Source organism: Aethalodelphis obliquidens, unplaced genomic scaffold, assembly GCF_003676395.1.
Source record: "Aethalodelphis obliquidens isolate GAN/ISIS:26980383/991018 unplaced genomic scaffold, ASM367639v1 scaffold75, whole genome shotgun sequence".
Lineage (NCBI taxonomy): Eukaryota > Metazoa > Chordata > Mammalia > Artiodactyla > Delphinidae > Aethalodelphis > Aethalodelphis obliquidens.
This window is the reverse complement of record NW_020838019.1, coordinates 3,731,922-3,748,282: the sequence shown is the minus strand read 5'-3', so window position 1 is coordinate 3,748,282 and position 16,361 is coordinate 3,731,922. Positions and strand designations below refer to the sequence as shown.

The 16,361-nt window shown below is 44.6% G+C and overlaps 1 protein-coding gene across 2 annotated transcripts in view; it reads right to left on the bottom strand.

Moving 5' to 3' along the window:
• Nucleotides 1–15,298, bottom strand: part of TENT4B (terminal nucleotidyltransferase 4B) — a 61,773-nt gene extending 46,475 nt beyond the window's left edge. Inside the window, exon 1 of one of the 2 annotated variants that reach the window (XM_027092129.1) lies at nt 14,511–15,298. In XM_027092129.1, coding sequence (XP_026947930.1) covers nt 14,511–15,139 — 629 coding nt within the window. In that variant the 5' untranslated portion in view covers nt 15,140–15,298. The remainder of the gene's footprint in view (nt 1–14,510) is intronic. The other variant, XM_027092130.1, reaches the window with a different exon arrangement.
• Between the last annotated feature and the right edge of the window lie 1,063 nt (nt 15,299–16,361).

The window sequence follows — 16,361 nt, the reverse complement described above, 5'->3', positions numbered from 1 at the left end:
AATTATATCCTAATAAAAGCTATTTATAAATCATAAAATTAGAATTAAAAATTACATGTATTTGTAATAGGACAGAACAAGGGCTCTTATAAATAAGACCAACATCTCCAAGAAAAAGGAACGAAACTGGGTCATTTGTAGAGATGTGGATGGACCTAGAGTCTGTCATACAGAGTGAAGTAAGCCAGAAAGAGAAAAACAAATATCGTATATTAACGCATATATGTGGAATCTAGAAAAATGGTACAAACACCCTATTTGTAGGGCAGGAATAGAGACGTAGACATAGAGAACGGATATGTGGACAGAGGGGAAAAGGGGTGGATGGAATGAATTGGGAGATTAGGTTTGACATAAAAACACTACCACATGTAAAACAGATAGCTAGTGGGAACCTGCTGTATAGCACAGGGAGCTCAGCTTGGTGCTCCGTGACAGCCTAGATGGGTGGGATGGAGCGGGGGGTGGGAGGGAGGTCCAAGAGGGAGAAGATATAGGTATACATATAGCTGATTCACTTCATTGTACAGCAGAAACAAACACAACATTGTAAAGCAATTATACTCCAATTAAAAAAAGATAGGCAAGGGAAATAAGAAATTGCAAAGAAAAATAGCCAATTAATGTGAAGGCATGTGCAAATGAAGTCAGTAAAATACTATTTTTTACCTATAAAATTGGCAAAAAATGTTTCCTTTTGTATTGGTATTTGCTTTTATTTGTAACATGTAGCATTGGTGAAGGTTTAGGGAAAATTCGGACTCTTGCACACTGCTAATGTAAGGGTAAACTGATCCAATCTTTCCACAGGAAAATTTGGCAAAAGCCTTAAAAGATATAAACATTCTCCAGTCTAAAACTTTATCCTCAAGAAATAACCATGTGGCAAGACAATTTATGGAGAAAGAATGGTCTTTAACCAATGGTGCTGGGACAACCTCATATCCACAGGCAAAAGAATGAACTTAGACCTCTACCTCACACCATATGCAAAAGTGAATTCAAAATGGATCAAAGACCTAAATTTAAGAGCTAAAACTGTAAGACTCTTAAAAGGCAAAATAGGGGTCAATTTTTGTGATCTTGGCAATGGTTTCTTAGATATGACACATAAAGCACAAGAAACAGAAAAAAAAATAGACAAATTGGAATTTATAAAATAGAACAAACAAATAAAACTTTGTGCCTCAAAGGACAATATCAAGATAATATAAAGACAATCCACAAAATGGTAGAAAATATCTGCAAATCATCTATCTGATAAGGGTCTACAATCCAGAATATATAAAGAACTCTTACCATAAACAATAAAAAGTCCACTAGAAAAAACTGGGCAAGCAACTTAAATAGACATTTCTCCAAAGAAGGTATACACGCAGCCTACAAGCACATGAAAAGATGCTCAACACCCTTAGTCGTTAGGGAAATGCAATCAAAACCACAATGAGGGCTTCTCTGGTGGTGCAATGGCTGGGAATACGCCTGCCAGTGCAGGGGACATGGGTTCGAGCCCTGGTCGGAGAGGATCCTACATGCTGCGGAGCAACGAAGACTGTGCGCCACAACTACTGAGCCTGTGCTCTGGAGCCCACGAGCCACAAGTACTGAGCCCGCGCGCCTAGAGACCGTGCTCCGCAACGAGAGGGCACTGCGATGAGAAGCCCACACGCACCGCAACGAAGAGTAGCCCCCGCTTGCGCCAACTAGAGAAAGCTCGCGCGCAGCAACAAATACCCAACGCAGCCAAAAATAAAATGAATTAAATAAATTTAAAAAAACAAAAAAACACAATGAGATACTACTTCACACTCCCTAGGATGGCTATAATCAAAAAGACAGAAAATGAAAAGTATTGACAAGAACATGGAGAAACTGGAAAGCTCAGACATTGCTGGTGGGAATGAAAAATATTATAGCCACTTTATATGACCCAGCAATTCCACGCCAAGTTATTTACCCAAGAAAAATGAAAACACATGTCCACAAAAAAAATCTGTACATGAATGTTCATTATTTATAATAGCCAAAAAGTGGAAACAACCCAAATGTCCATCAACTAATAAATGGATAAACAAAATGTGGTATATTCATACACTGGAATATTTAGGCATAAAAAGGAATGAAGTACTGATACATGCTACAACACAAATGAACTCTGAAAACATGCTAAGTGAAAGAATCCAGACACAAAAGGCCACATATTATATGATTCCATTCTTATGAAATTTCCAGAATCATAAATCCACAGAGACAAAAAGTCTGTATGAGGCTTCCAGGATCTGAAGGGGAAGGGGATAGTGGAGTGATAACGGGTACAGGGTTTCTTTCTGTGGTGATGAAAACGTTCTGGAATCAGATAGCTGTGATGGTTGCACAATCTTGTAATGGTCTAAAACCACTGAATTGTACACTTTAAAAGGGTGAATATGATAGCATATGAATTTTATCTCAGTAAAAATAAGTAGAAAAATAGAAGAAATAATCCTCACTGTGGCACAAGCTCAGCTAAAAACATGTCTTTTAAAAAACAAAAGACTGGGGTTTCCCTGGTGGCGCAGTGGTTGAAAGTCTGCCTGCCGATGCAGAAGACACGGGTTCGTGCCCCGGTCCGGGAAGATACCGGGAAGATCCCACATGCCACAGAGCAGCTGGGCCCGTGAGCCATGGCCGCTGAGCCTGCACTCCGTAACGGGAGAGGCCACAACAGTGAGAGGCCCGCGTAACGCAATGAAAAAAAAAAAAAAAAAAAAAAAAAGAAGATTGGAAACAAACTAAATGTTCAACTGGGGATTGGTGAAAAAAATTAAGGTGCATTCAATCACTGGAATACCATGTCCACACAGTAGGTACACAGAGTCATACTAAAGGTAGTGGGGTATTTTTAAATGCTGTAGAAATGTATTTCATATGCAAGATATTTGTCACATTAATACATTTTTTTAAGTCAAAAAAGTATGCCCACAATAGTCTGATACCCTTCTCCCAAAGTAGAAAACAATCTTAAGATAAAAACCAGTTCTAAGTTCTGGCCTCCAGATTGTGAGAGAATAAATTTCTATTATTCAAAAAAATTTTTTCTAGGGGCTTCCATGGTGGCGCAGTGGTTGAGAGTCCGCCTGCCGATGCAGGGGACACGGGTTCGTGCCCCGGTCCGGGAAGATCCCACATGCCGCGGAGCGGCTGGGCCCGTGAGCCATGGCTGCTGAGCCTGCGCGTCCGGAGCCTGTGCTCCGCAACGGAAGAGTACACAACACTGAGAGGCCTGTGTACTGCAAAAACAAACAAACAAAAAAATTTTTCTTTAAATCGGAAAAAAATTTTAAGTATACCCATAGTGGAGTCCATATTGATAGACAGAAAAAATGAAATATATTAAGTGTATTAAATATATTTAATATTATAAAATTATAAAAACTATCTACACCAAAATATGCTAACAATAGTTATGTCCTGGTACTAGTATTATAGGGGCTATTTTTTCGTCCTTTGGTTTAGCTGTATTTTCTAATTTTTTGACAATTAGCACTTATTAGTAGTATATAAAACATATGTTGATTTTAAAAACAAGTATTCTGGGACTTCCCTGGTGGCGCAGTGGTTAAGAATCCGCCTGCCAATGCAGGGGACACGGGATCAATCCCTGGTTGGGGAAGATCCCACATGCCACACAGAGCAACTGAGCCCACATACCACAACTACTGAGCCTGTGTGCTGCAACTACTGAAGCCCGCGCATCTAGAGCCCAAGCTCCACAACAAGAGAAGCCACTGCATTTCTCTAATGATTAATGATGTTGAGCATTCTTCATGTGTTTGTTGGCAATCTGTATATCTTCTTTGGAGAAATGTCTATTTAGGTCTTCTGCCCATTTTCGGATTGGGTTGTTTGTTTTTTTTTGTTATTGAGCTGCATGAGCTGCTTGTAAATCTTGGAGATTAATCCTTTGTCAGTTGCTTCATTCGCAAATATTTTCTCCCATTCTGAGGGTTGTCCTTTGGTCTTGTTTATGGTTTCCTTTGCTGTGCAAAAGCTTTGAAGTTTCATTAGGTCCCATTTGTTTATTTTTGTTTTTATCTCCATTTCTCTAGGAGGTGGGTCAAAAAGGATCTTGCTGTGATTTATGTCATAGAGTGTTCTGCCTATGTTTTCCTCAAAGAGTTTGATAGTGTCTGGCCTTACATTTAGGTCTTTAATCCATTATTTTTGTGTATGGTGTTAGGGAGTGTTCTAATTTCATACTCTTACATGTACCTGTCCAGTTTTCCCAGCACCACTTATTGACGAGGCTGTCTTTTCTCCACTGTATATTCTTGCCTCCTTTATCAAAGATAAGGAGACCATACGTGCGTGGGTTTATCCCTGGGCTTTCTATCCTGTTCCATTGATCTATATTTCTGTTTCTGTGCCTGTACCATACTGTCTTGATTACTGTAGCTTTGTAGTATAGTCTGAAGTCAAGGAGCCTGATTCCTCCAGCTCCATTTTTCATTCTCAAGATTGCTTTGGCTATTCGGGGTCTTTTGTGTTTCCATACAAATTGTGAAATTTTTTGTACTAGTTCTGTGAAAAATGCCAGTGGTAGTTTGATAGGGATTGCATTGAATCTGTAGATTGCTTTAGGTAGTAGAGTCATTTTCACAATGTTGATTCTTCCAATCCAAGAACATGGTATATCTCTCCATCTATCTGTATCATCTTTAATTTCTTTCATCAGTGTCTTATAATTTTCTGCATACAGGTCTTTTGTCTTCTTAGGTAGGTTTATTCCTAGATATTTTATTCTTTTTGTTGCAATGGTAAATGGGAACACTCTTGCACTGTTGGTGGGAATGTAAATTGATACAGCCACTATGGAGAACAGTATGGAGATTCCTTAAAATACTAAAAATAGAACAACCATACGACCCAGCAATCCCACTACTGGGCATATACCCTGAGAAAACCATAATTCAAAGAGTCATGTACCAAAATGTTCATTGCAGCTCTATTTACAATAGCCAGGACATGGAAGCAACCTAAGTGTCCATCAACAGATAAATGGATAAAGAAGATGTGGCACGTATATACAATGGAATATTACTCAGCCATAGAAAGAAACGAAATTGAGTTATCTGTAGTGAGGTGGATGGACCTAGAGTCTGTCATACAGAGTGAAATAAGTCAGAAAGAGAAAAACAAATACCGTATGCTAACACATATATATGGAATCTAAGAAAGAAAAAAAAAAAGGTCATGAAGAACCTAGCGGTAAGATGGGAATAAAGACACAGACCTACTAGAGCATGGACTTGAGAATATGGGGAGGGGGAAGGGTAAGCTGTGACAAAGTGAGAGAGTGGCATGGACATATATACACTACCAAAGGTAAAATAGATAGCTAGTGGGAAGCAGCCGCATAGCACAGGGAGATCAGCTAGGTGGTTTGTGACCACCTAGAGGTGTGGGATAGGGAGGGTGGGAGGGAGGGAGATGCAAGAGAGAAGAGATATGGGAACATATGTATATGTATAACTGATTCACTTCGTTATAAATCAGAAACTAACACACCATTGTAATGCAATTATACTCCAATAAAGATGTTAAAAAAAAAAAAACTGCAAAAAAAAAAAAAAAGAGAAGCCACCGTAATGAGAAGCCCTCGCACCGCAACGAAGAGTAGCCCCCGCTCCCTGCAACTAGAGAAAGCCCACGCACAGCAACAAAGACCCAACACGGCCAAAAAAAAAAAAACACCAGAAAACAAGTATTCTAAGGATACTTAGAAAACAAGTATTCTAAGTGGTATTAACACCTCAAACAAAGAAGAAAACCAAGGGTGAATAACTAAATTTAAGAATAAAGACATCAAATTTAAAACCTCATCACAGACCTAACACTTTATTAAATCCAAATTACTAGAAGATAACTTTTAAAACTCCACAACCGGGCTTCCTGGGTGGCGCAGTGGTTGAGAGTCCGCCTGCTGATGCAGGGGACACAGGTTCGCGCCCCGGTCCGGGAAGATCCCACATGCCGCGGAGTGGCTGGGCCCGTGAGCCATGGCTGCTGAGCCTGCGCGTCCGGAGCCTGTGCTCCACAGCGGGAGAGGCCACAACAGTGAGAGACCCGCATACCGCAAAAAAATAAATAAATAAATAATAACGGAAGAATCCGCCTGCCAATGCAGGGGACATGGGTTCGAGCCCTGGTCCGGGAAGAGCCCACATGCCGCGGAGCAACTAAGCCCGTGTGCCACAACTACTGAGACTGCGTACTAGAGCCCACAAGCCACAACTACTGGGCCCACGTGCCACAACTACTGGAGCCCGCGCACCTAGAGCCCATGCTCCGCAACAAGAGAAGCCACCGCAGTGAGAAGCCTGTGCACTGCAACGAAGAGTAGCCCCCGCTCGCCACAACTAGAAAAAGCCCGCACACAACAACAAAGACCCAACGCAGCCAAAAATAAAAAATAATAAAAAAATAAAAAACTCCACAACCACAATCCTAATGCATCCTTACTCTTGCTTTGGCAGAAATTTACAATACAATAAATTTACAATTTATAGGGCTTCCCTGGTGGCGCAGTGGTTGAGAGTCGGCCTGCCGATGCAGGGGACATGGGTTCGTGCCCCGGTCCGGGAAGATCCCACATGCCGCGGAGCGGCTGGGCCCGTGAGCCATGGCCGCTGAGCCTGCGCGTCCGGAGCCTGTGCTCCGCAGCGGGAGAGGCCACAACAGTGAGAGACCCGCATACCGCAAAAAAAAAAAAAAAAAAGTACAATTTATAATACAAACTTGACAGTGCTAAAAGTTACGTTATTTTGACAAAATCAAAACAGTGACTAAAGAGGCTGGTAAGGGAAAGATAAGAGACCAGGTCCTAATTCTCAGTCCAGAAAATGGTTCCAATGAAACATGGTTTATTCTAGCATAGATATGAAGAAAATATATTTATTCTACACAGTTCGAAGGCACTGTTCAGATGTAAAAATACTGTAAAAAAAAAAACAAAAAAAACCTTACTACCACCACCAACAAAAAAGGTCACCACTAGGGACTTCCCTGGTGGCGCAGTAGTTAAGAATCCACCTGCCAATGCAGGGGATATGGATTCGAGCCCTGGTCCAGGAAGATCCCACATGCCGCAGAGCAACTAACCCCGTGCACCACAACTACTGAGCTCACGTGCCACAACTACCGAAGCCCTCGCGCCTAGAGCCCATGCCCTGCAACAAAGAGAAGGCACTGCAGTGAGGAGCCCGCACACTGCAACAGAGTAGCCCCTCTTGCTGCTAGAGAAAGCTTGAGTGCAGCAACAAACACCCAAAACAGCCAAAAAATAAATTAATTAAAAAAAAAATCACCACTAACCACAGGGTTTACTCCCCAAAATATAACCAAGCCAACAGAAAATAAAGTTTATTCATAGCATATGAAAGGAAGGACTCTAAATTTTGAAGTCAACTCTGAAGTTATCCTTTTATATGTTTTTAGAAAATGAAAATAAAGCTCTACTTCATACTAGTTTCTAAGAAAAAGCAACACGTAAAGGAAACACTGTAAAGTAATTCAATGATAAAAGAGTTAAAGTGATATTGCTAAGCATAAAATCAAAGCAAATCGAAAAGTAAGGCCCTTTTAAGTCAATTTTACTTACAGATTTTTAATTGCAGACATTCTCAATACTGCCAAGAAGTTTTTAAAATAAAACTTAAAATTAGGTGGAGTTATTTATGAGGTGGTTAATATGATAAAAGCATAATAAACTATTGCTATTCATATGAGAACAGCTAAAATAAAAAACAGTAATAATACCAAATGCTGGCGAGGATGCAGAGAAACCAGATCTCACATACATTGCTGGTAGGAATGTAATGTGATACAGCGACTCTAGAAGAGAGTTTAGCAGTTTCATGTGCTTACCAAATGACTCAGCACCTTTGGGCATTTATTCCCCCCAAAGTGAAAACTTACATTCACATAAAAATGTGTACTACATGAATGTTTATAGCAGCTTTATTTGCAATAGCCAAAAACCATATAAACTCTTCCGGAATGTCCTTTGCCAGGTAAACTGTTAAACAAACTGTGGTACATCCAAATTTTGGAACACTACTCAGCATTAAAAAGGAAGGAACTATTAAACATGCAACAATTTGGAAAGAACTCAAAGGAGTTATGGTAAATGGAAAAAAGTCAAAGTAAAGTACTATATGATTCCATTTATATAACATTTTCAAAATGAAAAAATTATAAACATGGAGAGCAGATCAGTGGTTGTTCGAGGCTAGAGATGAGGATGCGTGTGCGTGAAAATAAAGGGACGGCATGAGGGATCTTTGAGGTGATGGTATAGTTCTGCATCTTAAAGACGGCGGTGGTGGTTACACAAATCTACACATGTAAAATTGCACAGAACTAAACACACACACACTACACAAATGAGTGCATGTAAGACTGGTGAAATCTGAATAAGGCTATGGATTATAACAATGTTGATTGCCTGGTTTTGATATTAAACTATAGTTATGTAAGATGTTACCACTGCACGAAACTAGGTGAAGGGAACATGGGATCTTTCTGTACTATTTTTTGCAACTTTCTGTGAATCTATATTTCAAAATAAAAAGTTTTAAAAAATTAGATGGGGCTATGCATGAGAAGGTTAATATAAGAAATACAAAAGGTTTAACACAGCATATGGAACATGGTAAAAAGGCTCCATGAGCACTTTTATTTTATAGAGCACTTTTAATAAAGCAACTAATTTGAAAACACAGGTTTCTGTATACTATTCAAACTATTTCAACAGAAAGCATGACTTGAGCTAGAATTCCAGAGTTCAGTTACCAGATACTACATGAAATCTCTTATGCACATGGCAAGATTTTTTTCCACACTCTGAAACCCTTCAAGTGATTAAGGAGCCAGTACACAACAAAAACAGCTCCACATTCAGCTTTTTCCCAAAATCTTTAACTCAAATTTCCACATAACCCAAAGCCCTTAGTATTAAAAAAAAGTCTCTAATATCATTAAGTAACTTATAGGATGGAAATAAATTAACACCTGCTGTTTGGTTTCAAATTAATGAAAAGCCTAGTTCAAGGGCATCCTCAACTTCGATAAATATTCTCTTAGAAAAAAATAATTTCCTATCATGGTAAAAATGGTAAAAATGAATTTAAAGTCTTTTTGGTGTTCTGTAGCAGCTGAGTCCCTAACAAATATTCAGAGGCTTAGGCCATCCTCTGAATCCCTGCAGTAGGCTGAGCTGTCCAGCCAGTTCCATAGGAAAGAGTCAAAATAGCAGTCTCAGACCAGCTGCTGGGAACTGGACCCTAATTCTTCAAATGAGCATCCTCTTAGGCCTACGGCCCCTTCAAGACTACTCCATACCTATGTGTGTATAAATGATTAATATATACAGTCTCCAGTGCAGTGGGTGTGATCCTGAAATAGTTTACTCCACTAAATTTTACTCTAAAGGACAAAAAGAAAGCTGAGTAAAATCATACAACACCTTGCTTTTCTACTTTCCATAGAAAAGTGGCTTAAATTTTTCTCAGGTATAAGAATACCTAACCACAACTGTCTGACCAGTCCAATACCAGCAAGGGAGCCCTTGAAATTTTCTCCCCATGGACCCTTCTGGACTCCTAACACTAGGATTTACTGGTAGCGGTTTCACGGAAGAAGTTGTGATGTAAGGCCATCTACCACCCCAGGACCAGAACTGCTGTAACACACACTCCCTCCTCCTCCCTACCTTAGACTTTCCTAGTATCCCTTTCCCATGCTTCCTTTCCAGAAAAAAACTAAAGCTTCTGTGTGACCCCACGGTAGATTCCTAAAAGCTCTAGTAATGGTTTCTTTCTGCCTTTCGGCACCTAAAAACTTTATGGGTGTTGAAGAAAATTCCACACGCTAAAATGCCAATGATTCTGACGGTGTGACAGTGTTCACTGTCACAGATTTTAGACAGAAGATGAGTTGTGGCATGGAAGCAGCTTAGTTGAACACAGTATACTAGATTTGAAATTCTCAAATATGAATTACGTTGTTAGTGTAGAATCTACACTGCAGAAAACCTAATGTCTTCTTGAAAGCACATTTAAGCACCCAAATGCAGTAAAATTCAATAGCCTGAAGGTCCTAGTTCAGTGAAGAATTACTGTGGGCTACATTTGCAAATGCACAGAAATTATACTTAGAGCAAACCCTTGGAATAAGGCCTCTAAATTCTTTCATGTTAATCTGCCTGATCGCTTTGGAGCCCAGCACTAACACCAATCCCACTGATCATATTGTGTAGAAACAGTCAGAAAGAGGCCATAAGGCCAGGGCCAAAGAATAGCGTTAACATCTCGGACTTACTACGATACAGCGTACAACACACATAAGAAAGGACACTGCCCCACTGCAGTAAAGATGACTGTATCTCAGCCCCAAAATTTCATCTCCCTGCTAGACAGTTCTATCTAAACAGCACCATACCTTTTGCTCCAAACCAACAGTCATAACCCTTATTTTCAACAATAACACGAACATTACCCTAGTCACTCAAATTCAAAGCTGTTATTAAATCCATGAAGGGAGTCAGAATCTTTTCCATTCTTACCTTGTGGTACCTTTCACATTCACTCCTTCCCATTCCCATACGCATCATCCCAGTTCAAGAAATTATTCCTTCAACCCAAGTTTCCCACCAGGGACTTCTTGATGTCCCACAGTCAAATTCATACTCTAAAACGTTGTTTTGAACAAGTCATCCAAGCCTTGAAAAAATATCTACAGAGTTGGCAGTGCAGCCAACACAAGCCTATCCTCATGAGCTTGGACAAGCGCCAAGCACCTTCCACAAGAAGTTTCTGGACACCTGGACGCAGGACCAAGGACTCTGAATCTGCCAAAGTTTCCCATGTTTGGTACCTTTTGGCATCTCCTCTTTCTCCATTATGATCAACAATTAAATCTCTGAAAAGCAAAGGGCTTAAAGTTCATTTTCACGGACAACCAGAAGTGGCAGGCGGACTCGTCCTACATCATAGCCAGCGCTGAAAGGGGATGAATTCCAAGAAACAGAATAAGTGAAAGCAACTGTATAAAGAAAAAAAGGCTTCCCTGGTGGCGCAGTGGTTGAGAGTCCGCCTGCCGATGCAGGGGACACGGGTTCGTGCCCCGGTTCGGGAAGATCCCACATGCCGCGAAGCGGCTGGGCCCGTGAGCCATGGCCGCTGAGCCTGCGCGTCCGGAGCCTGTGCTCCGCAACGGGAGAGGCCAAAAAAAAGAGAGGCCGGCGACCCAAAAAAAAAAAAAAAAAAAAGATTCTAACCTAAATAATCCAAACTATAGAGAAACTCATAGTCACAAAGAATATTGAACAATGTATTGAAATATAAAATGCTTAAAATAGGGATGAGTTTAAGTAAAATATGATGTGACCACTAGACAGAATAATACACTGCTATTAAAATCATTAAGTAAAAAAGAATAAGTCTATGGACTTCCCTGGTGGCGCAGTGGTCGAGAGTCCACCTGCCGATGCAGGGACATGGGTTCGTGCCCCGGTCCGGGAAGATCCCACGTGCCGCGGAGCAGCTGGGCCCGTGAGCCATGGCCGCTGAGCCTGCGCGTCCAGAGCCTGTGCTCCACAACGGGAGAGGCCACAACAGTGAGAGGCCCGCGTACCGCAAAAAAAAAAAAAAAGAAAAGAAAAGCAAACAAACTCCTCCCTGGATCTGGGGTACACAGAGAAGGCTGAGATGGTAAGCCCAGATGAGTTTTAATTTTGAAAGAGAACCATGAAAACTTCGGGATGAAATCCAAACATCTTATTCTACATTTAAGAAATTTCCATCTTACCTCAATTTAAAAAAAAAGAAAGAAATTTCATCTTAACTAGTGACCTAGTGGGTAAGAGAAAACATATACATAAAAGGAAAATCAAACATAAGCAAGCTATACCAAGAGCATGAAACAAGTACTACAAGATTTCAGAGGAAGAACCAAAAAAATCATGAACCTGGGCAACAAAGTCAGGATTTTGAACTGGATCTTGGAGTGTTCAGGGAGTAAGTCAACCAGTCTGGCCAAAACAAAGAACACAGAGAGATCAAACATGTGAGACAGAGTGTGTATACAGCTGTCCCACAGTTCCAGTCCACTGTTCATGTGCTTTTTCTTCCTCTCCCTATCTGGACAGTCACGTCAGTTCAGAGGCCAGGGACCACCACGATTTGTTAATCTGTTAGCTAAATGTCAGTCATCCCAAGAACTCAGAATAGTTTTACTGTATTTAATCTCAGAATAGCGTAACATTGAGGTGCACTCTGAAATCAGATTTTTTAAAATACCTGTATTAAAAAAAGCAAAACTTTTGTAAAAGTCAAGAAATAAGGATCCGTAAATCACAACAAGAATTTTTAAGCACCCAGACACTTTTACAAAAACACTCTTAGGAACCGCTTAATAAAATTTAAAAAATTTAACTGCTGACATCCTCTAAAGAAGGAGGCGAAAGAATGGAAAGTCTGATGAAGCGATAAGCAGTTTTAAGACAGGTTTACAATCAGTTTTTAAACAGTAATCCCTCTGGGAAATGGAAATTCCTCTCCTTAATCCCTTTGAGGACAATATAATATTTGAATCAGGACCAAGAACATCTTGCTTCTACCTAAGTTCAAATGTGAGCCTTTTACAGTATCCTCAACATTAAATAGCAAGTGAAAGAGAGGAGAATTTCTAATCTATCAAAAAGAGAGGCACGCCAGCATTTTGGATTTATAATGTTATCATTGCTACATACATATGCAGAAGCTTCAGTAAAATGAAACTAGGGAACTTCAAGATTTTAGTTTACAGTCATTACTTAACTGGAGCTTATTCCTGTGAAATGAAACTACCAGAATCCCTCAATATCAATTTGCTTGTCACTAAACCACAGGTTTATGCTTCATCTTGGAAATGCTAACAGGATGGAACCATGAGCCTTTTATTAAAACGAGATGACCATGGAGAGCGCCCTTGAAGCTTAGCAACAGAGGACTAAACCCAAAAAGGTTCCCCTCTGGAAAGTGAGGACAGGTTTGATATGTACCCCAATGCCAGTCCTAAAATGCTTGACTACATCTTCCATAAAAGGTGGTAGTTGTAATAGTAGCATACAGCAGACACCAGCCCACTAGAAGCAGATGGAACCCACCAACTCATTTTACCCAGACCTTCAAAAAGGTACACAGAACTCTCTCTGCTTGCCAAAGCAGGGCAGATCTGAATGGATGAATCTAAGAAAAGGTTTCACAAAGGACTACTAATGGTGATTTCATTTGCCTACTGTAGCCCACAATGTAAAACAGGATCTGAAAAATGAAAAGCAATTTTAAAGCTCATTCTCCATACTCAAGCTAAACACACACACACACACACACATACACACACACACACACACACACACACGGCCCAAAAGCTTTATTTTACAAAAATTTTTAAAAAGGACTCTATAATCTATTCCAGCACAGGGGCTCTTCCAGAAGGGAAATCTAGCTGGAAACAGTCCCTGTTTATGTACATAATTCACTAGGGGTCAGGTAAGATTCCATTTTGTAACAGCTGAACTTTAAACAGAAAGTCATTAGTGGTGCAACATTCATTCATTAGCATAAAGTTACCCCCTAGAATGAAAAGCACTGGCTGTCTCTGCCAAGATGACAACTTTACAGGGAGAAACTGGGGCCAAGGACCATGAACTCCTAGAAAGTTCTATCCGCCTGAGAAGAAGAGCTCACCATCTCCATCAGCCTAAACTTAACTGTCACCCCATTCCTCACTCCCCACAAAGCAAGGCATCGCTAATATAAGAAAGTTTTTAAAATAAAAAATAAAGAGATGGGCCAAGGGTCAATAGCAGGCAAAGCCTTTCAGGGCTGACACGGATTCCTGTTTGGGATTGGGGGAGGGGGAGGAGCTTTCTGGATGTTTCTATTCTTGGCAAGAAAAGCACCTCCAAGTCCTGTACCGTCAAAAGGCACTAACACAGGAACGTTCTCAGGGAATGAATGATTTGCCTGTGCTAAGCGACTTCATTTTGGGGTGTGATGATGGCGAGCAGGGTGGGGAGGGCTAGAGGGCTGGAGAGGGAATAGAGGGAAGGTGTCTTTGACTAGGGGGGATGGGAGGAAAGACTGGATGGATAACGGGGGGGTCCAGGGAAGGTGTGGAGGGTTAAAAAGGAGGATGTGGATGACTAAGGGAGGTGAGGGGAGGGTGTGGATGGCTGAGGGGATGTCCAGAAAAGGCGTGGAGCTGAGGGGGAGGGGGGAAAGCTGTGGACCGCTAACCAAGGTTGGGAGAAGGTATGGATGGCGGAGGGATGGAGCGATGGCCATCAGCCCCCTGAGGACCAGTAACGAAGGTAGGCAGAGGGGGGTGGCCTCACCCAGGCTCCCCCCCAATCCCCCTTCTGTGGGCGTGTGCCCGGCTGCGCGTGTGCAAGGGCCAGGCCGCCAGGCCGCAGGGCCACCACTCACCCCACGACTCCCTGGTTGTAGTTCCTCCGCTTCCACGGGGTCCCGCTGTACAAGCCCCCGCTGCCGTCGGCCCGGCCGCCCCCCGCGGCCCGCCCTCCGCTGGGCTGCAGCAGGCTGTAGTTGAGTCCGTAGGTGCTGGCCTTATTGTCGCGCTTCCTCTTGTTGCTGCTGCCCGAAGCTGGGTCGGCGGGTTCCGCGGCGGGGACGGCGGCCGAGGAGTGCGGGGACGAGGACGCCAAGGGGGACGGGGACGCCGAGGGGCCCGCGGCAGCCCGGCGGGCCCAGGCCGCGGGCTGGTGGTGGTGGTTGTTGTTGTTGGTCGTCTCCAGGGGCAGGAAGTCCCGCTGCTCTGCCGGCAGCGCGTGGCCGCCCAGCAGGCGCTCCCCGGAACGGTACATGCCGGCCGGGGCCGGGGCCGGGGCCGTGCCGCCCGGGCTGCCGGTGCTGCTGCCGCTCCCGCCGGTGGCCGTGCTGCTGCCGCCGCCGCCGCCGCTCGCGCCGCCGCTGCTGTGACAGTGGTGGTTGAAGTAGAGGTTCCTCAGTCCCTGGGTCGTCTCCCAGATCTGCATCCACAGACTGTTGGACGGTCCGAGCTGCTCTGGCTGGAACCAGGCGATCCTCGGATCCATCAAACGGCGGCGGCCGCTGCCCCCGCCCCTCCTGGCTGCCCGCAGGGCCGCCGCCGCCGCCGCCGCGCCTCAGGCGCACGCCCGGCCTCGGCGGCTGCTGCTGCTGTTGCTGTTGCTGCTGCTGCTGCTGCTGTTGCTGCTGCTGCTGCTGCTGCTCCCGGCCCGCCGCGGGCGGCGCGGTCGCGCTGTGAGCCCGGCCGGCGCCGGCGGCGTCGCTCCCGCCCTCGGGGGCTCCGCGGGCCCTCCCCCCCTCCCTCCGCCCCTCTGCCGAGCCCCTGTCACCGGGGTCCCCGTGCAAATGGCGGCTGCAGCGGCGGCTCTGGAGAAGGGTGATCGTCGGCGGCGGCAGCGGCAGCGACGGCGGCGGGACGCGCCTGCTCCGTAGCGTCCTTGCTCCTCCGGCCCCGGGGCGGGGCCGCTGCCGGGTCCGCCCCTCACGCCCCGCCCCCGCCCCGCCCCCACAGCGCGCGCCGCGCCGCCGGTCCAGCCCCAGAGGCAGCGCGGTGCGTCACAGAGGCCGCGGGAAGGTGTGTCTGGGGCTGAAACCGCCCGGCCCAACCGTCCCGGCGCCGGCTAGGGAGAGGGTAGCACGCACCTGGGCGTCCAGGCGCCCCTGATGCGCGTGCCGCCTCCGGTCCCAGTTTCCCGGTCCCTGAGGCTGGGTGGGGCCGGACGGAGGTCGCCGCCCCCTCCGCAGGGAATGGATTGTGGGAGGTGCCGCCCCGCCCACTGTCCCCTCCCCCAGTCTGCAGCGCCGGGACCCCCTGGGCTTCTCCGACCCCTCCCGAGATCTCCGCTCTAAGCAGTGTTCCAGAGGGGAGAAAATGCGCCCCCTCGCCACCCGAGCATGTGTCCCGGACCCTGCCTGGACGCAGGCTGCCGGGCCATCCCACTACTCCCTGCGCCCGCTCTGCCGCGCCCTGGCTGGGGTTGGGAGCCGCAGGCCTTGGCGGAGGGTCCTCCTACACGACCCCGAGACTGGAGAAACCTGTGCCCACCTACAGGGCTGGACGCGCTTCATCGTAGAGTGCGTAAACCATGGGCTCAAAACCACCGTCACACACCCCAAACCGACTTTATGCAGACTTGCGCACAGAAACACGCGCAGACGCACCGGCAGGGAGACAGACACAAGGTGTTCAGCGTGTAAAGAAACTTCACTTGCCCAAAGGTGCACCAGCAACCATGAAAAACCCTTCTTAGTTCAGAATGAAAGAAAACC